Source organism: Salvia miltiorrhiza, chromosome 4, assembly GCF_028751815.1.
Source record: "Salvia miltiorrhiza cultivar Shanhuang (shh) chromosome 4, IMPLAD_Smil_shh, whole genome shotgun sequence".
Taxonomy (NCBI): domain Eukaryota; kingdom Viridiplantae; phylum Streptophyta; class Magnoliopsida; order Lamiales; family Lamiaceae; genus Salvia; species Salvia miltiorrhiza.
The window spans coordinates 40,774,425-40,797,920 of record NC_080390.1 but is presented as its reverse complement, the minus strand read 5'-3'; the positions used below and the strand labels follow the sequence as shown (position 1 = coordinate 40,797,920).

General features: G+C 36.6%; 1 protein-coding gene across 1 annotated transcript; it reads right to left on the bottom strand.

Moving 5' to 3' along the window:
* Positions 1-11,790: 11,790 nt before the first annotated feature.
* On the bottom strand, positions 11,791-12,479 carry LOC131023438 (uncharacterized). Its single transcript, XM_057952979.1, has 2 exons — positions 12,202-12,479; positions 11,791-12,130 (listed from the first exon to the last, which is right to left on the bottom strand). The coding sequence occupies exons 1-2, from the start codon at positions 12,477-12,479 to the stop codon at positions 11,791-11,793; spliced, it is 618 nt and encodes a 205-aa protein (XP_057808962.1).
* Positions 12,480-23,496: the final 11,017 nt, after the last annotated feature.

The window sequence follows — 23,496 nt, the reverse complement described above, 5'->3', positions numbered from 1 at the left end:
TGTTCGTATATATGATGTTCAAGCTCGAATTTGTTATAAATATAAGAAAATCTTCTTAATTAATATGTTATTCGAGCTCGAGTTCGACTCGTTTAAGGTTCTTACATTAACTCGATTGAAGGTTTGTGAACAGGCTCGCGATGTTCGCGAACAATTGAATCCGAACATGTTCACTAGCTCAACGAGTCGAGCACTGTCAGGCTCGAGCTCGGCTCGTTTATTATCGAATCGAGCTCCGAACGAGCTTTTTTAGAGCCGAATCTTGAATAATAACTTGCAAGTAGTTATATTCATTTACAGCCTTATATGTTAGTCTTGCTCTTGCACAACGCCTTTATAAATCGCTTCAACCCACTTAATGCTATTTTATGCGAAATCAAATATTTGATTTGTTAGTAAATGTGATTGATACAATAAAAAGAAATATATAAGATATATACCTATAACAAAAAATTGTTTTACAAATACACTTTAATTCAATAGTAATATTTTACACCACAAGAAATAGTATTTTAGTTTAATATATAGTATTATTTTTGTAATATATAATTTACATGTTATATCCATTTTATACACTTTATTTAAGAGAGAATGAGAGAGCTATCTCTTGATTAGACTTATAACGACTTACCATAAGGTAACGTTCCAAATTTTTCTTGAGGTTGAACCCTAGAAAATAGAGATTAGGTCATTAATTATTTGGAGGGAGTTTGGTTGAGTTTATAGGTTTTTTATAATAATTTATACTCCCTCCGTCCACGAAATGAGTACCCATTTAAGGGTGATACGAGTTTTAAGAAATTGATTAAGGGCGTGTTTGGTATTGGTTAATACACTGTATTAGTTAATTTAGTACAGATCAGTCTAGTGTTGGTATTATTTAGTAATAATGCGGATGACCCGGTTTAATCCCACAACCCAGTATTATTAATCCAGATTTCTTAGGATTAATAATACCACCTCCCTCTAGGATTAATTTAAACCAGGATATTCTGTATTTAGCCATGATAGCAAACACCAACTCAGTATTAATAATCTGTCATTATCCACGCTAAATATCTTGGTTACAAATTATCCTACATAATCATTTACTGAAAACCAAACGAGCCCTAAGTGTGTGTGAGTGGAAATGTGGAATAAGGGGTCCACTTTTATTTTATTGGGAGTGAGTTATGTGGGGTACACTTACCAAAAAAAGGAAATGGGTACTCATTTGGTGGACGAACCAAAAGGAAATATGAATACTCATTTCGTGGACGGAGGGAGTAGTATTTGGTAAAATAAATTTCTAAACAACTTATAAAACTGTAAAAATAAGATCTTTATAAAATAAGATTTTTTTTACCTCAATTTATTTTTTTCATAATCTTAATTATATGCAACAATCATTTTATAAATATTATTTAACTATATTTTGTTATTTCTATCATATACCATTTCAAGTACATCTCTTTTCAATTTTCTTACTCTAATAAATAGTTTTTCCTCTTTAGTATAAAATTCGTTATATAGTATTCTAGCTTATAAACTCAATTATTGAAATGTTGTGAAAAATTATAAATTCTTGAAATATTTTATAGACCGTAGAAATTTGCAAACACTTAAAAAGAAGCTTAGTTGTATGGTAATGATCTATCGCGATTGACGAAAAAGGAGAATCTTTATCGAGGTTTTTTTTTTTTTTTTTAGCAAATTTATCGAGTTTCTTTTTTCAGGGATCAATTAAGTGAATAATATCTTAACAATTGGGCTTTAATTCTTATATTTCAGCGCGTACACACCTTAAATGATAAATTTAAAGCCCAAAATTTTATCGGGCCTCAAGGCTAGAATGTGAGGGCAGGTAGGCCTGGCTTATTATAATCAGTAACTTGATTTTATGTCATCGTTTCCAAAAGCACTAAAGTTTATGCTAAATTTAGAGCACTCCCAGCATAAATCCCAAAATTATGCTTTTATATTTCTCCCTAAAGCTTCCCTATTTAATTTTAGGATCTCGATTTTATAAATGCATACACCAGATCTCCTATTTTCTACACAAAAATAATAATTATATGTGAGCCCTACTAATTATAAGCTTAAAATAAATTTAGGGTGGGTGTAAATTTAAGATTGAATTTAGGTTGGTGTAAAATTTTTTGTGGGCCCCATCCAATTTAGGGGATCTGCTGGATGCGTTTTTTTTTAATCTCATTTTCAATTATTTTAGCCTAAATTTAGAGTTAGTGATGCATTTAGATGATCTGTTGAGAGTGCTCTTATCAAAGTTACTGATAAAATTATTTTAACCTGGGTTCCAATTGGACTGTCTGTACAGTTTATTTTTGGGCCGGAGCAAAATCCTAATGAATTTAAGAGTTACAGCTCAATTAATTGATTATAAATAGTTGTTCTTCTATTGTTTTATTCAAAAAAAAAAAACATAATGAAAAAATAAAATATTCTTTGCTTGGGATAGCTCCTAGATTTCTCATAGTGACGAACTGCGTAATCAATCTTGTGTTTTTTTCGTGTAGTGACGAACTATGTAACCGATTCTCGTATTCTTTTCATTTTCATGATTGTGTGTGTTATTTCATAACAATACTATGGTATTTGAATATTTTTAAGTTCTAAATAAATAATTAAACAAAAGTAGCTAATAAATAATTAAATAAATTTGCGGTTGACAAAAGAATTGGGTCATGGGTCCAACAACATAACTGACATGTTTTCAAAATTTCAACCATAGCAACATGGCCAACTCATGCATGCTTGGCCGTCCTCTTATCAATTTATTATTATAGTAATTATATAGGGTTAATTACATATAAATTATTGATTTTTAATAAATTTTTATTTTGCATATGAATTTTAAAATTTTTATTAAAATTATTCAACTATTAATTTTTTCTCACTTTACATATTCGTCAATTTTTCGTCGTGGTGATATGACATAAGTATACTTGTGTAGTATAAATATATATGTTCGTATGGAAAAGTAGAACTGAGACCGTATTGTATAATTGGATGAAAACGACGTTGTTTTAGTTCCAAAGTTTGGCCAATAAATAAATAAATATGCAAAATGAGAAATAATTAATAGTTGAGTAATTTTAATAAATTTTATAGAGTAGAATTTTGAAGTAGCCAAAATGAAGCATAAAACACAATTTATGGCTACACATTGAAAAAACACAAATTTTGGCCATTTTTATTGATTTGGACATTTTTGCCCTTAATGAGGCGGACTGGGTAGGATCAGGCACGCGGGTCGCGTGCCGGGTCGGGTTAGGCACGTGCCATCGGAAATCCAAAATAAAACCAAGTAAAATAGTCATTTTGGCACTTATGGCACTATTAGTGCCATAAGTGCCAACAAAATTCAAAATAAAACTAAGTAAAATGGCCATCAGCACAAATACAGAAACAACAACATCATTTAAACCCTAAATAGAACATCTAAACCCTAAATGGATAATCTAAATCCTAAATGGAACATCTAAACCCCAAATGAATAATCTAAACCCTAAATGAATATCTAAACCCTAGGGGGAAGTGTGCACTTATGGCACTATTAGTGCCATAAGTGCCATACGTGCAGCACAGATCAGATCTGTCGATGGCTGAAATCGAAGGAGGCGAAGATCAGATCTGCCGATGGAGGAGGCGGCGCAACGATCAGATCAGATCCACCGCCGTCACCTCATCAGATCAGATCCACCGCCGCCTCATCAGATCAGATCTGCCGCCGCCGCCTCATCCTCCGCCACCTGACCGACCTCCTCCACGCCGCCGATTTCAGATGACCGGATCTCCTCCGCCGCCGCCGCCTCATCCTCTACTCCGACGAAGTCTGCCCAAGCCGCGAGAGCTCCGGCGAATTCTCCAAGCTCGGCGCCGCTGGAGAGAGAGGGAGATGAGAAAGAGAGAGGAGAGAGAGAGAAGGGTAGAATAGTCATGACATACAAAAAATGGCCAAAATTTATGTTTTTTCAAATGGTGGACAAAATTTGATGTTGTATGTTGAATAGGGCCATTTGGCCCTATTGTTTCAATTTTATAAAGTTCATGTGTAAAATAAAAATTTGTTGAAATTTTAATAATTTATATGCAATTAACCCAATTATATACTCCATCCGTCCCACTCTAATAGTCATGTTTTCTTTTTCGGGACGTTGAAATAAATAAAATAGATAAAACCCGGAAAGAATGTTGAATGACAGCTTGAATCTTGTAAGAAAATAAAGCTAATCTATGAAAACAATAAAATTTTAAGTCTAAAACTGAAAAGATGGAGAAAAGAGGTAAAGAGATGTGTCTAATAGGTCAGAGAAAGGACCTATATATAAGCACATGAGATAAATACAGTGCATAATTCAAAAATACTGATAAAATTCGAAAATTACGACAATTCGGAAATTCCCGTCGGACACTATTCACTGTTGCGCGCGATTTTCTTGTTTCGGCCATATCTTTCTCATCCGAACTCGGATTTGCGAACCGTTTGCGCCTACGAACTCATATCGAGACGAAATATAACTTTCATTAAAATCAACAGTCCAAATTCGAACTCCATATTTCTGTAAAAATCATCAAAGTCCAAGCAAGTAACATATTTCACAAGATAAAGCAATTTAAGCACAAAACAATCACCAAACACTCAATTTCCTATAAAATTAACATCATAATAACATTAAAAACAATGGAAATATGAGTGTTATCAGACGTCCCACTAGAATAGTCTTGTATCTATTTTTGGTAATGATTTTACATTACAAACAATGTGACCTAAAAAGCAAATTTTCTAATCTCTGTGCTGAAAAGAAACAAGACTATTCTACTGGGATGGAGGGAGAGGGAGTATCATTTTGGAGTTATTGTGATTATAATTATAACGAGCATTTAGGTTGAATTTTGGAACACTTTTCATAAGTATCATTTCCCATTTCAGAGATAATCGTGCGAGCACGAAAAAGTCTATACAACGTGAAAGGAGTATTATTCTTTAGGACTCTACTGCAAATTCCTAACATTTAGAAAATTGTACAATAAAAATAAAAGTATTAGTATTTCTTTTGAGAAAAAAGGTGATAGAATAGAATGACGGAATAGGCGGAGAAAGGTAGAATAATTGGCACATATCTGGAAAGTGTCGCTACTTTTAGTTTGGCATTATTGTCACAACTACTTTTGGTTTGAAATGGAGTACTGTATTTTATGCACTTCCTTGTACACAAACCAGCTTCATTACTTATCAATTCCTCCACATTTATATTTAGTTATGCAAATGGTGTAAATTACGATAGTTTTTTTGATTCGTGTAAATTACAAATTAAATTTCAAAATACTACCGGTATAATAAAAAATGGGGTGGAATTTAAAGTACCCACTTTGGTTAGTTATCTTACAAAATTACCCACCCATATAAGATGTCTTATAAAACTACCCACTTTGCAATTGATGGTGATAGGTTTGCATCGTTTTCTGTAAAAGTTCTTACACTTTTCTTACACAAGTACACTTGTGTAAGAAAATGTGTAAGAGAGGTAGTTAAATATGACTCTAAATCTGAGGAAATGGCATTATTTGCTAACTTACGTCATTATTTGTAACCCTAAATGCCTTAAGTTCGAAAAAATAAAGACAGGTTTTCATGTTATTAAACATCTATAAGAAAGTTGAAAAAAAATTAAATGAAGCGTATTATGAAACAAGTATTTTTTTTAAGCTAATACAACAATTACCCGCCGGTTAATCGTAGCCGTTAGCAGTAGCCGGCCGGAAATGGATCCCGGCGGCTACTTTAACCGGCTAGGATTAACAGGCGGGTAAATACTTAATTAGCTTTATAAAATATTCTAGTTTCATAATACTCTTGATTTTAAATTTTTAAACAGACCTAATTTTTATTACTCTATTATTTTAAACTTAAAGGGGGATTGGACAATTCACGGGTATAATAGCTTTCTAGGGTGGGAATCTAGTTGCAGTAAATTCACGAGAAGGAGATTGACAATATAAACTCAATAAGTCTAAATTTATTTAGTTTATTTGATTGTATATTAATTAATATTGTAACACATAAAATAATAGCAAATGGTGCATAAAAAAATTACAAAATCATCTATTATGAATCAGTGAAACATAATACACCTTACCAAGTGGGTACCCGCCAGAAATATGTAGCCGGCTGCCGTAGCCGTGGGTAAGAAACTACTCACGGCTACAGAGTACGGCTACTCAGTACTGGCGGGTAAGCTATTAAATATTTTTAAAATAATATTTCATATCATTTTATATAATATTCGTATTTTTTACCCTTAATTTACTACTATTTCTTCTATTTATACACGAAAACCTTTTTTTTTTTTAAATTATAAGCTTAAAGGGTGATTGGACAATTCATACGGCTACAATGCAGCTTTATAGGGTGGGAATCTCTTTGCAGTAAATTCACGAGAAGGAGATTGACAAAATAAACTCAATAAGTCTAAATTTATTTAGTTTATTTGATTGTATATGAATTAATATTGTAACACATAAAATAATAGCAAATGGTGCATAAAAAAATTACAAAATCATATATTATGAATCAGTGAAACATAATACACCTTAAAAAGTGGGTACCCGCCAAAAATATGTAGCCGGCTGCAGTAGCCGTGGCTAAGAAACTACTCACGGCTAAAGCGTACGGATACTCAGTACTGGCGGGTAAGCTATTAAATGTTTTTAAAATAATTTTTCATATCATTTTATATAATATTCGTATTTTTTACCCTTAATTTACTACTATTTATTCTATTTATACACGAAAACCTATTTTTTTTTTAAATTATAAGCTTAAAGGGTGATTGGACAATTCATACGGCTATACAGATAGGCGAGAATCTTGGAAGCTTTATTGGGGGGATATACACGGCAATTTAAAGGCTTGTTTGACCAAGAAACCCATTTACATGTATAAGAATTGAGTAGAAGTTTTAACCTAGCCGCACGGGTAAAGTTTATTTTTTGAGAGAGAGTGAGAGAGAGAGGCAGCCGAGAAAGAGAGAGACAGAGGAGAAAGAGCATCGGCTACTCATTTTTAAGAGAGAGGAGAGCATTCCAAACCCAAGGTAAATTGGAATGAATTTTTGTTTTTTGCTTGGTTTTCTTGTTTGTCCATGTTTGAATGAGAATCATTTTTTTTGAACTTGAAGGAGAGCATCCACGATTTTTTCAACGTCCGAAGGCATAGACCATGGCTTCTTCTTCAAATCAAGTAAGTATCCTATTTCGTTGATTTTAAATTCTTGAATAAGGATGTTATTTTCCACAACAAGTAGAAGCATGTTATTTTCGTGAATTTTTTTGGACCGGATTGTTTAATTCGAATTACTTGTGTTCGTGAATTAATTATGTTGGGACGAAAATTACATTGTTTAATTATTGGGACGGAATTTACTTATGTTGGGACGAAAATAATTAATTATTGGTTGTATATTCATTTTGGTTGTAGTCATTATGTTTAATTATTTTGTTGGGACGTGAAATACTTATGTTATTTTGTTGTAGTCATTTTGGTTGAATTAGTTATGTTATTTGTGAATTACTTAGTATATAATTTGATTTAGTTTAATTTTAAAATCATTTCAATTATTTAAATAAGCTGAGATGCCAAAGAATTGAATTGGGTAGTGCATAATTATTAAAGTAACGCGAAGATCCTCTACATGTACATAATTATTTTCGTGAATTATTTGATTTAATAATAATTCTATTTGGTTGAATTAGTTATGTTATTATTAAATTGATAATTATTTGATTTAATTAATTATATGTTGGCTTTTTAATTGATAAATTTTTGGTATTGAATAGATCGGTTATCGGAGGCCCGACACAATAAATCGCCCCGGGACGCAGATCAGTTCTTACTACAAGACCAGTTATTTGTCCCTGGTACCCGAGCGACTGAGGGAAATTGGGGGCCACGCACTGGAGAATACGTTCAGGCAGGGTTGCTTTGGACATTTGTTGGATTGGGAGCCGGGCTACAGGTGCAACATGGCATTGCATCATATTGTCTCTCGTCATCTGCTGGATAGTGACGATGTGATGTGGTTCTACATCAACGGCCAGAAGGTTTGCCTTGATCACGCCGCTTTCGCTCTTGTGACCGGATTGTCATTTGGGCAACATAGTTTCGATCCAACAGCCCGCCACAATTTGAATAGTAATGTAGCATACAGACGAGTTTGTGGCGGGCGGCGCTTGTCAGTTAGGGAGTTGGCAAGCATTTTTTTTGAGCAGTGGACGGAGATTGACGACCCCGACGACTCGATAGCACTGCGTGTGGCCCACCTGTTGGTGCTACACGCATTTATTTTGGGCGTGGACACGCCACGACCCGTGGAGATCTGGACGTGGGCTTTGGCGGAGGACTTGTCGGAGTTCTCCACATTTCCTTGGGGTGCAGCGACATATAATCGCTTGAACTTCAGGATGAAGAAGATGTCGGTAGAATGGAAGTACCACTTCTATGGGCCTTCTTGGGCTCTATATACTTGGGGTCTTGAGGTTATTCCCGCCTTGGGCAGCCACATCGCTCTACATAATGCCGGGATATTACCTAGATTCAAGAGGTGGACCTTCTTGAGTCACAACATTGCAGACTTGCAGCCCCTATTTGAGTCACCGGTAATAATTTAAGTGTTTATTAGTTAATTATATTTGATGTTATGAATATTAATCATCATGTACATATATTTTTTATTGCAGGAGACCGGGCTTTATGAGTTGCAGCCCGAACAGCAGGAGCTGGAGACGCATTGGTGGCTATCGGTCGCGAATGAAGGAGATGTCCAGTTTCCAGGTCCGGGCGTCTTCGGCCAGAGGAATCCTCGACCGGATACGGGGGGTGGGGACCGCTCTGACGCATCTATTCAGATGGAACCCCGACGTCGCAGTTCGAGGCGCAGAGACCAGGGAAAGCGGCAGAGACCACAGGTGGTTTCGTCCTCGTCGAGCAGTGGCCAGCGGGATCAGAGTGGCGGCGGCGATCGCCCCGTGACTTCCGGGCGGAGGTCACAGAGTCAAAGGAGGCCCAGATACGGGGGAGAGAGCAGTGCTGCTCATGGGCCTTCTGGTTTGAGCGAGCAGGAGTGGCAGCGCATGGAACAGATGGTGCGCGAGAGTGAGGGCCGGGTGGCGAGGCGTGTGGAGGAGGGCCTATTCACGAGGCTGAAGAATTGGGCCGAGGAGACCTTTGGGTGTATGCGTTGCCGATGCTCGCATAGCACCGATGTACGTCAGCCCATGCCTGCTCCAAGACCTCAATCGGACAGGCGACGTGAGCCCGAGCCCGAGACGGAGCCCGAGCACGAGGATGCGCCATCACAGCAGAGGTCCCCTGCACACCAGTCGCCTGCTAGGGACGCGGGTCACTCTGCCAGTGATGATTATCAAACCCCACCGGGCCCGCATACTGGTTTTGGTGTGCCCACGACTTTTGGGGCTGGCGGACACTTGACCTCATATCTGGGGCCACGCTACTCGTACACTGAGCAGCCCTCGAGCTCAGCACACCCATTCGAGCCGCCTCGTTCTTCGCTGCCGATTCTTCTCGAGGCTGGTTATTCTCAGGGAGATATGGAGCGTTTCTGGCAGCAGTTTACTGGGGTAAAAGCTCAGTATTTGTTTTAAATTTAACTTCTAATTGAAATTACGTGTCATTGTTAAACTGTTTATATGTTTAACTTTTGTTGTTTTAATGTAAATATAGGGAGCTTCTGCTTCTGGGGCAACACCTGTCCTTCCCGTCAGTGTTTGTCCACCACCACCACCAGAGGGCGCGCAACTGCGCCGAAGCCACCGTGAGCGGCAGCTTTCGGCTGCGCTGAGATCCCCATACGTTCACAGCCACGAGCCAAAACCCGTCGACAAGAAGTATATTGAGGGATTTACTCGTATGGAGGAGGGTATCCGTACTGGGAGGTACAGGAAGTTGGTGGTGACAGAGAGTGGACACCCGATCAAGAGGACGTTTTGGCAAACTCTCATGAGCAGGACTAAAGACCTCGAGCCACAGGTATCTAATATTTTTGATGCATTTGTTACATGTAGTATTATTGTTTACTTAATATTAACATTAAAGTATGTGCAGCATGTAGATGCGTACATGATGACGCTGAGGCATAGGCTGGTGACCGGTACAGACCTGCTTCAGGACATCGATCACAGGACGCATATCATATTGGATACGGAATTCTTCGTAAGCATTAACATATTTTGCGTTTATAATAAAATATTGTTGAAATAATGTTTTTCTTCTTTGCAGGCTTATTTGGATAGAGAATACAAGGAGCTGATGGAGAATGCGCGCCGTATGTTTAACTCTCGTGCAGAGCAGCGTCTTATAAGCTCTGAGGCTCCGGTGTTGTCGTGGAAGCCGGCTGCCAAGCTGATGTATTCAGTGTATGGCAAGGGTACCTCATCGACTCAGGGAGATTGGTTGGATGCCATTGCGGTACACAATTACACCTACATCATAAATAACTTTGACTGAAAATAAAAAGGATTGTTGATCAAGTATTTCTTCCTGTACAGGTCATTGTTCCTGTATTTGTCGAGGGGCGTATCGTTATCTGTAGCATTGATATGCTCACGGGTAAATGCCGCGTATTCGATCCGAACTTGTATCGGATTGGGGCACAGTCACGCCACGACATGCTGCGCGCTCTGTGTCCTTTGGGCTGTCTTTTCTACCGGGTCCTTGAGGTGTTCCTTTGGTTCGAGAGAACACGCATTGTGGAGAACCCGAATCAGAATCTCCAATGGCGTCAGCTGCAGATCGAGTATGCTGATCCTGCCGAGCAGTTTGCACAGAGCGACCGAGTTAGCTCTGGTGTTTTCGCGTGCATGACCGTGGAGCGTTTGATCGCAGACTCGCCGAGCCTGGAGTGGGGCAATAATAATTTTCAGCTGTATAGGCACAAGATAGGCAGTGCCATCTACGAGTTTTGCTCATCCCCCGATGTACTTTGAACTTGTATTCTATGTACATTATGACTATTTACATCTTTATGAGTATTTTGTTTACCAACATTTTTACCCCGACATGTTAGTATCTTCTTATCTATATTTACTTCCATGATGACTTGTGATACATATAAAACTGTAAGATAAGATGAATAAACTGATTACCCGCCACAAAAGTGTAGCCGTGAAGATTAGCCGCCACGGAATTCACTACTAGCGGCTACCACTTTTTTTACACTTTTGTGGCGGCTAATTAGTTTATTTGGATTTAATGACATTTTTAATGCATAACCACATAATTTCAAGCTCTGTAATGGTATATTATAAATTTATTAGTACAAGTTGTGCATTTTCCCAAATTCTCATTCATAATTTCAACTCATAATTGTAGTGACATGTAAATGGTGGTCATTGTTAAGTAAGTATGATTTATTGTTTGAATTTGTCAAATATTAGAATTGAATATCCTTAAAAACGTCCATCAAACCAAAATAGAAGGATTAGCCGCCATAAAAGTGTAGCCGTGAGGATTAGCCGCGTATTATTTTTCTACTTTGTGGCGGCTAATCCTTCTATTTTGGTTTGATGGACGTTGTTAAGGATATTCAATTCTAATATTTGACAAATTCAAACAACAAATCATACTTACTTAACAATCAAAATTATGTAGTAATTCATTTCTATTTCTAAATTGCATTTATAATTAAAGAATATAGCAAGTCTTTATGCTGATCTAGAAAGCATTTATAATTAAACATATTTAAAAAAGCTTCAATTTAAACATAAATACGACTACGCATCGGTGGCCGTACCCTTGCACGATCGACGTGTGTGACCAGACCCGCCACAGAGACCACACGTTTTGGGTGCTCGTTTCTTGCTACTAGTTGATGCCTCCGCTGTTGATGTGTTTTGAGTCGGCCTTTCACCTGCGGATCGAACTCGAGTTTCCTTTGGACGACCAGCTTGTCGCCGAGAGAGATTTGGTAAAACAAGCTGAGATGCAATTTGGAAAGGAATATTCCAATTTTCTATGGGAGGCAAGTGGTTAACGTCGCCAGAGTATGTGTCAACTAGTGAACTGTTCCAGTAGTAAGAGTGCACGTAATCCTCCACTGACTCGTTCGCCTCACTGCAAAACAAACGATTATACTTTTTGTTATTTAATAATGGTAATTGAGGTCATGAATAGAAATGACATACGTAATGGCTGCAATCGCATGAGAACACGGCATCTGGTCCTCGTTGAATTCGTTGCATTCACAGCTCTGCTTTTGAAGGTCAACCATATAATGGCGACCACTAGCACGAACCCTGTATTTTCTCTCGGTGGTCCTCTTGGCTGTGTAACGACGACTTTTTACAAGTTCTGCACTGAGCTTCTGTTTTGCCTCCGGAGTCAGATTTTCATCGCTCTCTTGTGCGGCCGCAAGCCTGTCGTTGAACCACTGCTCGACAACTAATCTGACTGCCTCCAACATCGAGCAGATTGGAAGACGCCTGGCCTACAGCAAACGTGCATTAAAACTCTCGGCGGCATTGGATGTAAGGAAACTGTAACGGGACACAGGACATTGTGATCGTGCCCACTTCTCCGGGCCTACGCGCAACAACTTCTCGTACGCCTTTGGCTTCAGAGCAGCCATGGCTGACATTGCACGCGTGTAATCTGATTGCTCGTAGGCGTATGCAGCTTGGCGGAAAAGCTCAGCAACACCGGGCCCGTAACCCTTCATCTTGTTCAACAAGTGGTAGTAGCAAATACCGTGAGTAGCATTTGGAAACTCGCTCTTCACAGCATTAGCGATGGAGACATGCGCATCAGATACAATAAGTAAGTTATCGGGCTCGCCGCAAGCACCTCTCAGATGTGACATAAACCACTTCCACGACTCATCATTCTCGATCGGACCGACACCGATCGCCAAGGGAAAAACTGCCTCGTTTCCGTCTTTTGTCACGGCGACAAACAAAATGCCACTATTTTTGCCCTTCAGGTGTGTGCCGTCAACCACAATCACTGGTCGAAGGTGAAAGTAGAAAGGTGAGATGGAAGCCCACAGAGCAACAAACAAATGTTTGAACCGGCAGTCTACATCTACTTCCAAATCATATAAGGTGCCAGGATTCGCTTCCTTCAGGGCATACAGATATCTTGGGAGCAGGAGGAACGAATCATCAACTCGACCGTATATCATATCCATCTCGAGATTTCTTGCACGCAGCGCGACATCATATTTGATTTTGATGCCGAAATCGCGTACTAACTCAGCCATGATGGATTTCGGCTTAATGACCTCTCCATCATCGCGTATTCTGTTTGCCACAAACACTGCCACCACCTTCGAGTACGCCTTGATTTTTTTAGCTGTGCGCAAGTCCCCTTCGCATGAATGCTCTTTCAACTTATGCACTCTCCACATCCCTCGGCCGTGACTAGACGCACGAAGATCGAAATTGCAGTTGTCAGAGTGCTTGCACGAGAAATAGACTCGTCCCGGATCTGAGCGGACAACTTTTGTCTCAGTGCCTCGCTTCATGTTCCACAAACCAACGGCAATGATCAGGTCGTCTTTGCTGTTGTAAAAAGAATTCTTCTGCAGATCATCAACTCTAGAAGGGTCACTCTCGCGAGCAACCAGCGAAGCCGAGGCGTCCACTGGAATCAAGGGAACTAACCAATTAGTTAGATCACCGGTCTCGGCCGGCCCATGTCCGTCACGTGTTGTACTTTGTCGGATCCAACCTGCTCGCTCGGTCTCCGTGAAATCGATTAGATCGTCGTCTAATAAATCCTCAGAGGCATCAGAAGCAGTGCCCACCTCGAGCGCAGGGTCAAATTCTTCGTCATCAGAATCATCATCGTCTCCTGATGCAACCGAGCCTTCAGCTTCGTGCTCAGGTTCATCATCTGTCCGCACATCGTTCAATCTCCCACATACTTCATTAAGCCTTTCGGTTTGATTCCATGCAGATTCGTCTAGCGGTCGTCCATCCCATGTAAAATATTGTCGTGGAAGCGAGCTCTGGACACCATGAAACGACGTATGATGATAATACGGCGTCTCATACTGACTGCATTGTGCTTCATCTACGTGTCCCGAAGGTTCAGCAAAATCAAAAGTAGGGATGTAGACTTCTTCTACAATCGGATCGTTGTAGTGCTCAACGTACACCATGGGATAGTCGGCAGTTGCCAACAAGGCTTCCACGTCATCGTCTGTGGCCAAGCCACATTTCATCTCCCTACCAAATAGATTGGTCGCCAAATAATACAATTGGTAGCTCGAGCTCAACGAATGCGTCCTCATAATATTGTTGACGCTGCACATCAGGCTCTCAATAGTTTCGTTGACGAGGGGAAGGACCTCTGTAGCCCCACCAACATAGTGTATACCATCGACGAGTCCGTTGTATCTCACATATATGTATCTAACGAATTCCATCTATAAAAACACATAAAATGTAGTATTAAAATATACATAAACACTTTCAAAATTCTCATAAATATAACATAAAACATTCAAACTATTAATTACACAAACAATATATGAGAAAATCACATCTTCAAGTAGAATTTGAACACCAATTGCACCAACTATCGCACAAACCACTTCTCAAATCTTTGAGGGTTTCAATTTCTCAATTTTTTAACTGAATGCTCTTTTTACGAGTATTTGGATTTATGTTTTCTCATTCACAAATGTAGCCATTATAGACTAATATTAGATTCCTTTGTACAAATTCACGTGAAATGTATTGTTCATTCATTCAGTACACTTCAATCTATTATTCAATGTGCAATCAAATGCATGCAGAAAGTGAGCATTAAAGCCTCATTACAATCCAAATTTGTGCAGTCACCTTATCTCTTATTTCATGTGGACATGTACTTTTTTGACTAAAACATTAACAAATAAATAGAAATACACAAAAAGGGATATATATGTTACTTTCAAACATTCATAACAAGGTAAAAAATTTTACAACCATATGTATTACTTCAAAATGATTTTTTGCTCCCAAAAAAAATATTAGCCGCCACAAAATCGTAGCCGGATTCACTAGCCGTGTGTGAAAAATTTCACACGGCTAGTACGACCGGCTTTGAATTTATGGCGGCTAATTGTTTTTTTAGAGCTCAAATACTTTTTTGGTTACATTTCATGAGTTTCAAGTGTTTTCTTCAAAAATAGCCTATTATTTTATGTGTTTACTGTATTATTTTGTGTTCAATCAAATCATGCATAAAGTTAGTATTATTACCCCACTATAATCCAATTTTTTGCAGATTCAGTATCTCTCATATTTGACATCAATGTATACTTCTTGTAATATAAAAAAAATAAAATTAAAAATTTAAATAAAAACTCTAAATTAAGGTATTCGTGTTATAATATAATATTACTAAGAGGGCTCAAAAATTCACTATTATGTATATTATGCAACAAAAAAATATTATGAAACAAATGGATTAATTAGCCGCCGGAAGTTCATAGCCGCTGACCAGTAGCCGTGTATATTTTGGACCGCCGGCTACTGTTCATGGCTATGAATTTCCGGCGGCTAATTGTTTTTTTAGAGCTCAAATAATTTTTTGATTACATTTCAGGAGTTTCAAGTGTTTTCTTCAAAAATAGCCTATTATTTTATGTGTTTACTGTATTATTTTGTGTTCAATCAAATCATGCATAAAGTGAGTATTTTTACCCCACTATAATCCAATTTTTTGCAGATTCAGTATCTCTCATATTTGACATCAATGTATACTTCTTGTAATATAAAAAAATAAAATTAAAAATTTAAATAAAAACTCTAAATTAAGGTATTCGTGTTATAATATAATATTACTAAGAGGGCTCAAAAATTCACTATTATGTATATTATGCAACAAAAAAATATTATGAAACAAATGGAGTAATTAGCCGCCGGAAGTTCATAGCCGCTGACCAGTAGCCGTGTATATTTTGGACCGCCGGCTACTGTTCACGGCTATGAATTTCCGGCGGCTAATTGTTTCATTGGTTTCTGAATATTTTTTTGTTGCATAATATACATAATAGTGAAATTTTTAGTCCTCTTACTAATGTTTTTATAACGCAAACGTAAGCTAATTTTTTTATAAATTTTCAAACATACAGTATACATTAGATTGTGAAAGTGACGTGAGTTGGGCAATTATTGTCTCTTCATCACATTTTTAACTTGTGAAATTGACGTGAGTTAGACATTTTACAAAAACCGAAGCATGTCAGGTCTGCTTTTCCAAAAAATCAAGCATGTCGGCTTTGACTTTTTTGACTTTGGCTTGGGTGGGTACTTTTGTAAGACAAGTTATAAAAGTGGGTACTTTCGCCTATTCACAGATAAAAAATTGTCTTGATTTATTAAAAAGTATAATTAAATATACAAAAATATTAGTAATAAAATTAATAAAATTATCATAAAGATTAATTTTTACAATCGAAAAGTTGACGTGACTTATCGCATGACAACTTAAATTGTAAATAAATTATATTAAAAATAAGGTGGAAATGACGCCATGTCATGTTAGTTTTTTAATGTCGAAAATTAAACTCTGTAATATTTCTATTAATTGTGTGATAGTTAATGTGATTGAATTATAATTGTCAATAGCTCATTTGGTTTTGTTAAATACATTGATAATTTAAGATTTAAAGTTTAATTTAGTCATGTAATTATATCACGTAATTGAATATTCTTTTCCTATTAAGAATTTATTATTGGCGGTCATCTTTAATTAATTTATTAAAAAAGCAACTTCAGTTTAAAATCAGTTTGAAATTAAATGACAATTTTGCTTTTCCAAATAAAATGTCAATCTTTTAGGAGTTAACTCTCTCTCTCGTCAAAAAAAAAATCTAGCTCTCTCTCTTTTTCTCATTCTATTCTTTTACAAAATCATACTCTGTATTATTTCTTCAATGAAAATATATTCGACATGTATCTTGAATTAAAAATTGCGATAAGAGCATTAATTCGATATTTAGTGTTAATAGTGCGAAATATTATATGGGGATAGTGAAAATCAATAGTTATCTACCCGGCATTTTCAATAAATTATAATCAATTTTAGTGTTTTAGATGGAATTACTCTCGCTCATCTCTCTTATACGTACTAAAAAAAGACATTCACTCTATTATCTGTTTTCTCATTCTCTCTCTTCAACCCTAGTTTCTTCTCTACACCTCAACCGCTCTGAAGCCCTAATCCTCCCTTTGCCCGCTCTCTCTCTTTCTTCAATAGTCTCATCTCTGATTTAGGCGTCGCTTTCGTCAACTTCATCTTCTGCATAATCCAATGAAGTATATATGAATTCTATGAGTTTCAGGAGTTCAAGATCTACGAGAGTTATGAGATGCAAATTCAGATCTTAGAAGATATGGAATGAACGGAAAATTCATACCATCCATACCAAAATTTGTCGTGTCAGTCGGAGGAATGGATGGTTCAAATCTACCCAATAGTATCATTCATTCTTAGAACATTAGAGATTCGTCGGACATATGCGCGACATGAATAGTACATAATTTGTCATTTCGTATCATTCATACCAAGTTTATCAGCATATACTTTTTGGGGTTTACCAAAATCAATCTCGACGCTTCGCCATAAAAGTGTGCCCAAAACATAGATTCACCAGCGCAGTCGGTGGTATCCATTTGAAATCATTATAGATTTAGTTCTGGCATATAGTTAGATTTATGCGATTTTTTATTTGGTGTTATTTTATAAGATTTGTACTTGTATTTGTGATTGGATTTGTTGTAAAATGAAGAAGATTGACAAAATGTTGTTTCGAATTTGTGTTATTTCAATTTTATGTTGCGCAAACACATGGGACGAATGATATGAATATTTCATTTCGTACCATTCATCACAAGGTTGTTATTGTCAAGTATTGGAATGGATGGTACAAAATGACATATGCATACCATTCGATCCAGGTGTTGTTTGGCCGAATGGTACAAATATTTCATTTCACACATATCGGGCCAAGTGTTGTAACGAATGATACGAAATATGGAATTTGAACTATTTATCCCAGCTGTTGTTGGGACAAATGGTATGAAATGGCTTATTTGTGCCATTCATGCCAAAGTCTTTCGCACTAGTGTTGGCACGAGTAGATTATTTCGCACTTCGTACCATTCACTCCAAGGTCTGTCTCGCCAGTACTTGTGATGAATGATACAAATATGTCATTTCGTACTATTTGTGCCAACACTTGTGACGAATGGTACGAATATATCATTCTGTACCATTCTACGTGTCACAAAAACAAGGAAATGAAAAACAACAGACATGCAGTTTGTTCTAGCAAATCAAACTATAATTGAAGAAAATTTGAGTAAATATTTTATTCATTTTTCAACAAATACAACTACAAATCATATGAGTGAATCTACACAAAATAACTCGAAATATGAAAAATCTAGGTGAATCCATATACTAAATCTTCATTTTCACTTGAGGATAGAAGATGTAATAAAATTGTATTTTTTATTATATGTATTATTTTTTATATGATAAGTGAAGTAGTAGTTATTTTATACATAAGTTAAAAATATAAAAATATCTTTACGTTGCATAAAGTATAATTATATATGTGACAATTCATATTCATATAATTCCATGAAATCATGGCCAGCACGTTAATGTAAATGTACTAACAAATAATTTATTTTATAATTTGATTAAGGATAAAAGAGTTGATATTCGTATAACGCAAATTCTTCTGTGCGGTCAACCGCATACAATACGGAACGGTTTAAAAGTTTACATTTCTTCACAATAATGTTTATTTTTAATTTATTCATAATACTCCATCCGTCCCACTTCAATTGGCACACTTGCCTTTTTTGTTTGTCCCACTTCAATTGGCACTTTCCAAAAATAGCATGTGGTCCCTACCTTCTCTACACACATTAAACAAATGGCCCCCACCCACTTTACACACTCAACCCTTTATTCTTAATCTCCGTGCCCAAAGTAAAAGTGCCAATTGAAGTGTGACGGAGGGAGTAACTTTTTACTTTTAGTTATTTTCACTCATTAATACTTTTATTCTTAACTATTTGGTCGAGTAATCATTGTCGTATAAAAAGTAATTATTGTTACAATGAAATGTAATATTTCTAAATTATTACATTTATTCACGATAAGTGTTACTTTTATTCATGAGAACTTGTACTATTACGTAAGTATATATTTGTGCGAACAAATGTATATCTTATGAAATTAAAAGTAACCGTCCGCCTACTATGTAGTCAACCGCATGCAAGACCATATAATAATATCATGTTATTGATTGGAGATGGAACATTTTAACTATTGAATTATGTTTTGTCATCTATATTATCTTTTTTTTAAAGAATTACAAGAGGTATTTATTATATAATTAAATAAGCAACTCGCACACAGGCGGGATCTCTATACTATATAAAGGTGGAAAAATAATTGCATGCAGGTGGAATTATTATCCACACAAAAATGGAAAAACTACCCATACAAAGCTGAGAAAACTACCCGTACGCAGACAGAATTGATCCCAAGATCTCTCACAAATGAGAGTTTTTGGGTGCCTCAGCCACTTGAGTTAGGCCTTATTGGCGTCATCTATATTATCTATTGATAATGAGGTTTAACTTATATATGTATGTATATTCTTATTGTACACCTATAAGGCTATAATTTATTGTATGTTAAAGTACATTGTGAATGTTATAAATTATTGCGGGTTAACTGCATGTAAAATCACAAACTTTGATCGAAATACATTTTACTTACAAACTTTGAAAATTCTATTTTTTTTATATAAAAAGTTTTACATTTGTTCAATTTTACCACCACTTCCATCTCCTATTACCGTAAAATTGACGTGGCAATGATGTGAATTAATTTTAACACGTAACACTGATATGGATTCAACGTAGTCTAATTAATACCTAAAATCAAAAATAAGTCCGAATCCCCGAATCATGCCTAAATTCCTAAATCCTTAAAATCACACCTAAAGCCATTGACTTAACTCCACGCTTGTCGGAATCAGTTTGCGACGGTAGCAACCCATTCTTCTTCTTACCCCCCCCCCAATCTCAGACACGACCTCGTCACATTGCATCTGTCGAATCCAATCCCCGGTCGAACGAAAGTCGCGCTCTTCTTTCCACCGACGTCTTCTTGCATCACCACAAGTGGTAGACGGTCGCCATGGTTTCAATATTGCTAACAGGTACTCGACCTATAATATTAGTTGGAGTGTTTGTAACATCGTTTGCACCAGAATGCAAGGATGAAGAAGGAAGAATGAGGACAACATTTATCTAGTTGCAAAATGCGAGAATGAAAAAGAAAGAAGGAGAAGAACTTTCTCTAGTTGCAGGACGCTAGAATGAATAAGAGAGAAGGATAATTTAGGGTTTTGATTTTTTAATTCTAAAGTTTTAATAATAAATTAACATAAAACAATGTAGTTTCATACAAAAACCAAATATTGCATTTAAGTTATCAAAAACAATAATTGTGGTGCGCATCGACGAGTCACATCAGCGCTATGTCGATTTTGAATTGGGGAAAATGAAAATAATGAAGAAAATAGACAAATGTGAAAGTTTATAAAAAAAAATTGAATTTTTCAAAGTATGTAGGCAAAACATATTTCGACCAAAATTTGTAGTAATTATTATTTCAGGCGGTCTCCTGTGAAACCGGTTTCACTATGAAACCGGCTTCACAATGACACTACTTCAACATACAAATGACACTTATTATTAAGTGTCATTTGTATGTTGAAGTAGTGTCATTGTGAAGTCGATTTTACCATGAAACCGATTTTACAGGAGTTTTTGTGTTATTTTTTTAACATTCAAAATTTATGATTTTATATGTATTTAATCCATTATTGCTTATACTGAACATATATAGTAGTACAATATAAAATATCATTTTTTTGGGAAGCCAATAAGACATCATTTAAAAATTGTACAAATTGATCCTAATGAATACTTCCATATTAGCATGTCTATGATATCAATTAATACGAGAATCCGAGAAAATCAATTTATTTTTTTTTCCAAAAATTCATACCGGATATAAACTCTTGCTATTTTAGTCCAAATCCAACTGTCACCTTCTGAAGTTAAAAAGAACTACGAAATTTTCAAACTGAAGGAAAAATCATTTACCAGATAATGAGATATATTATACTTGAAATATTTGCAGAGTCTGAAACTAATATACAAAGTGACAAGTTTGTTTAAATTAATATACATTTGTTAGGTTGATATTAGCTGGATTTCATATTGTTTCCCGTTACATGCTGAATGAAAAATGGTTGAATATTTTAGGCGTCGGTCAAAGTGTACGAATTTATGGAGGAAAGTGTAACCATTATATTCAGAAATTATAGAATGTATGTCGGAGCAGAGGCGATTGCTGCACCTGCACCCTTTCTCTGGCGCCCCTATCCCTATATATATATACACACACACTTTCTTCTCTTTCTCTCTCATCTCATTCATCTTCTTATTCTCTCTCTTCACAGCTGCGTGAGTTTCGTGCCTTGTTTTCACAAATACAAACTCAAACTTAAATAATTGATACACACAAATTTACAGAATGGGAGCGTGTGCGAGCAAGTTCACGGTGCTGAAGAACGCCTCCACCGCGCCGCCGCCGGCCGTGAAGTGTGAGGTGGAGTCCGGGGAGGTGCATCTGGTTGAAGAAGTGGCGGTGGAAAAGGATGATGCGCCGGCGGTAGATGACGAAGCGAAGCGTCGTCAATCGCTTGGTCATTTGCTCCAAGAGGTGAAATCTGTTAAAAGTATATGCATTTTTACATTTTATTACTGTGTAAAATATGAATTCGACTATATTCTGTGTTTATCTTCTCTGTATTCTATTTCGTTACTGTCTCTGCTGTTTTAGGATTTTACACTATCGTTTCATAGTTAGTAACTTCGAGATTACGATTTGGTTATGTGAACTGCATTTTATGTTTCCGATTGAAATCTGAATTTAATTTAATGAAGAATCACACAACTCTCACGAGTCATGATGTTTCCGACTCAAAAGTGATTTTCTGTGGCTTTTAAGCATTCAGTATTGCTTTATATGTGATATTGGCATGCTTTGTTTGCTTGATTAGAATGTAACTGGAGTTCTAGCTGCAATTTTTGACACTTTATCTTCTGCGTTGTTTTGTCTTACAACGACTAAAACATCACATGTATTCACCTTGTTGTTTGATTATTTTTGTATCTCTTGCTGCCGGTGAAAATTGTTGCATGGTTTGGATAATATCAATGTGTCTTTTTCTTGTTTACAACTATTGGAAATGATTTATTTCAACAAATTTCTTTGGATTCTAATGCTTTTACATCATAAATTGAATATAGAATAGAGTAAATGTAACATGACACGATCTTATCTGTTCCAAAATCAAATACTCCATGTGTTTGTGGTTTTTAATTTCTTGTTGACCTCTTCTTTGTATGCTGGATCTAATTTTTAGAGAATTATTATTTAGGGTGAAGATAAGAAGGGCTCAGCAGATAGTAATGACAAAGCGTCAGAGGATTCAAATCAGGTTGATGCAGGTGAGTTGAAGCTCGAAGCAGTTGCCGATGCTGCAGCACAGGATGAAAGAGAGAAAGCACCCGTTGCTGATGGCTTAAAGTTGAAATGTACAAAGGAGGATATACCAGCCAAACAAAATGCTGAAGTTGAAGTAGAAGACAAACCTGCCGAGACATTGAAGCCTGAAACAGCAGCAGTCGAGATAACTTGTGCTGATGATAAGGAACCTGAAATTCTGGAGACAGAGAAGAAACCAACTTCGGATGAAGAAATAAAGAAAGAAGAAGAGAAACTTGCTGAGGCTGAGAGAAGTGAGGAACAGTGTCCAGCTCCGGATGCAGAGAAGAAGGAAACAGATGAAAAATCGGCTGAGATTATGGAAACAACAGAGAAGATACCCAAGGAACCAGAAGCAACTGAGGAGCAGGAACCAGCTTCAGAAGCTGAAAAGAAGAACTCAGAAGAGAAGCCATGTGAGATATCAAATGAGAAATCTGAGACGAAGAAAGCTGCAGATACAGATAAGAACATGGTGGAAGAGAAACCAGCTGAGAATTCCAAGACTGAAACATCAGATAAAGTAGAAGACAAACATGTTTTGGAGCCCCAAACCACAGAAAACCTTTTGCCCAGCAAAGCACCAGAGACGTGTACGGAGGAGCCGAAACCATCCTCGGATGCAGAAAAAACTAAGGCTGAAGAAGAGAAGGCAAAGTGATTGAGGAATGCCACAATATTATCTAGAATCAGCAAAAAGGCTTTGAATTAGTTATTCATGATTGAAACTTTAAGTTCTGATGTGTGAAAATTTGCATTTTGATTATTTTATTTAATTTTTTTCCCTATTCCATTCTCTATTTCCTGCCCATGCAGACACTTAAGAAACACTACAAATA

Coding starts and splice junctions, on each gene's coding strand:
- LOC131023438 (XM_057952979.1), bottom strand. CDS start 12,479: ATGTTGGAGGCAGTCAGATTAGTTGTCGAGCAGTGGTTCAACGACAGG. Junction 12,131..12,201: donor CATGCGATTGCAGCCATTAC/GTATGTCATTTC, acceptor TTTGTTTTGCAG/TGAGGCGAACGAGTCAGTGG.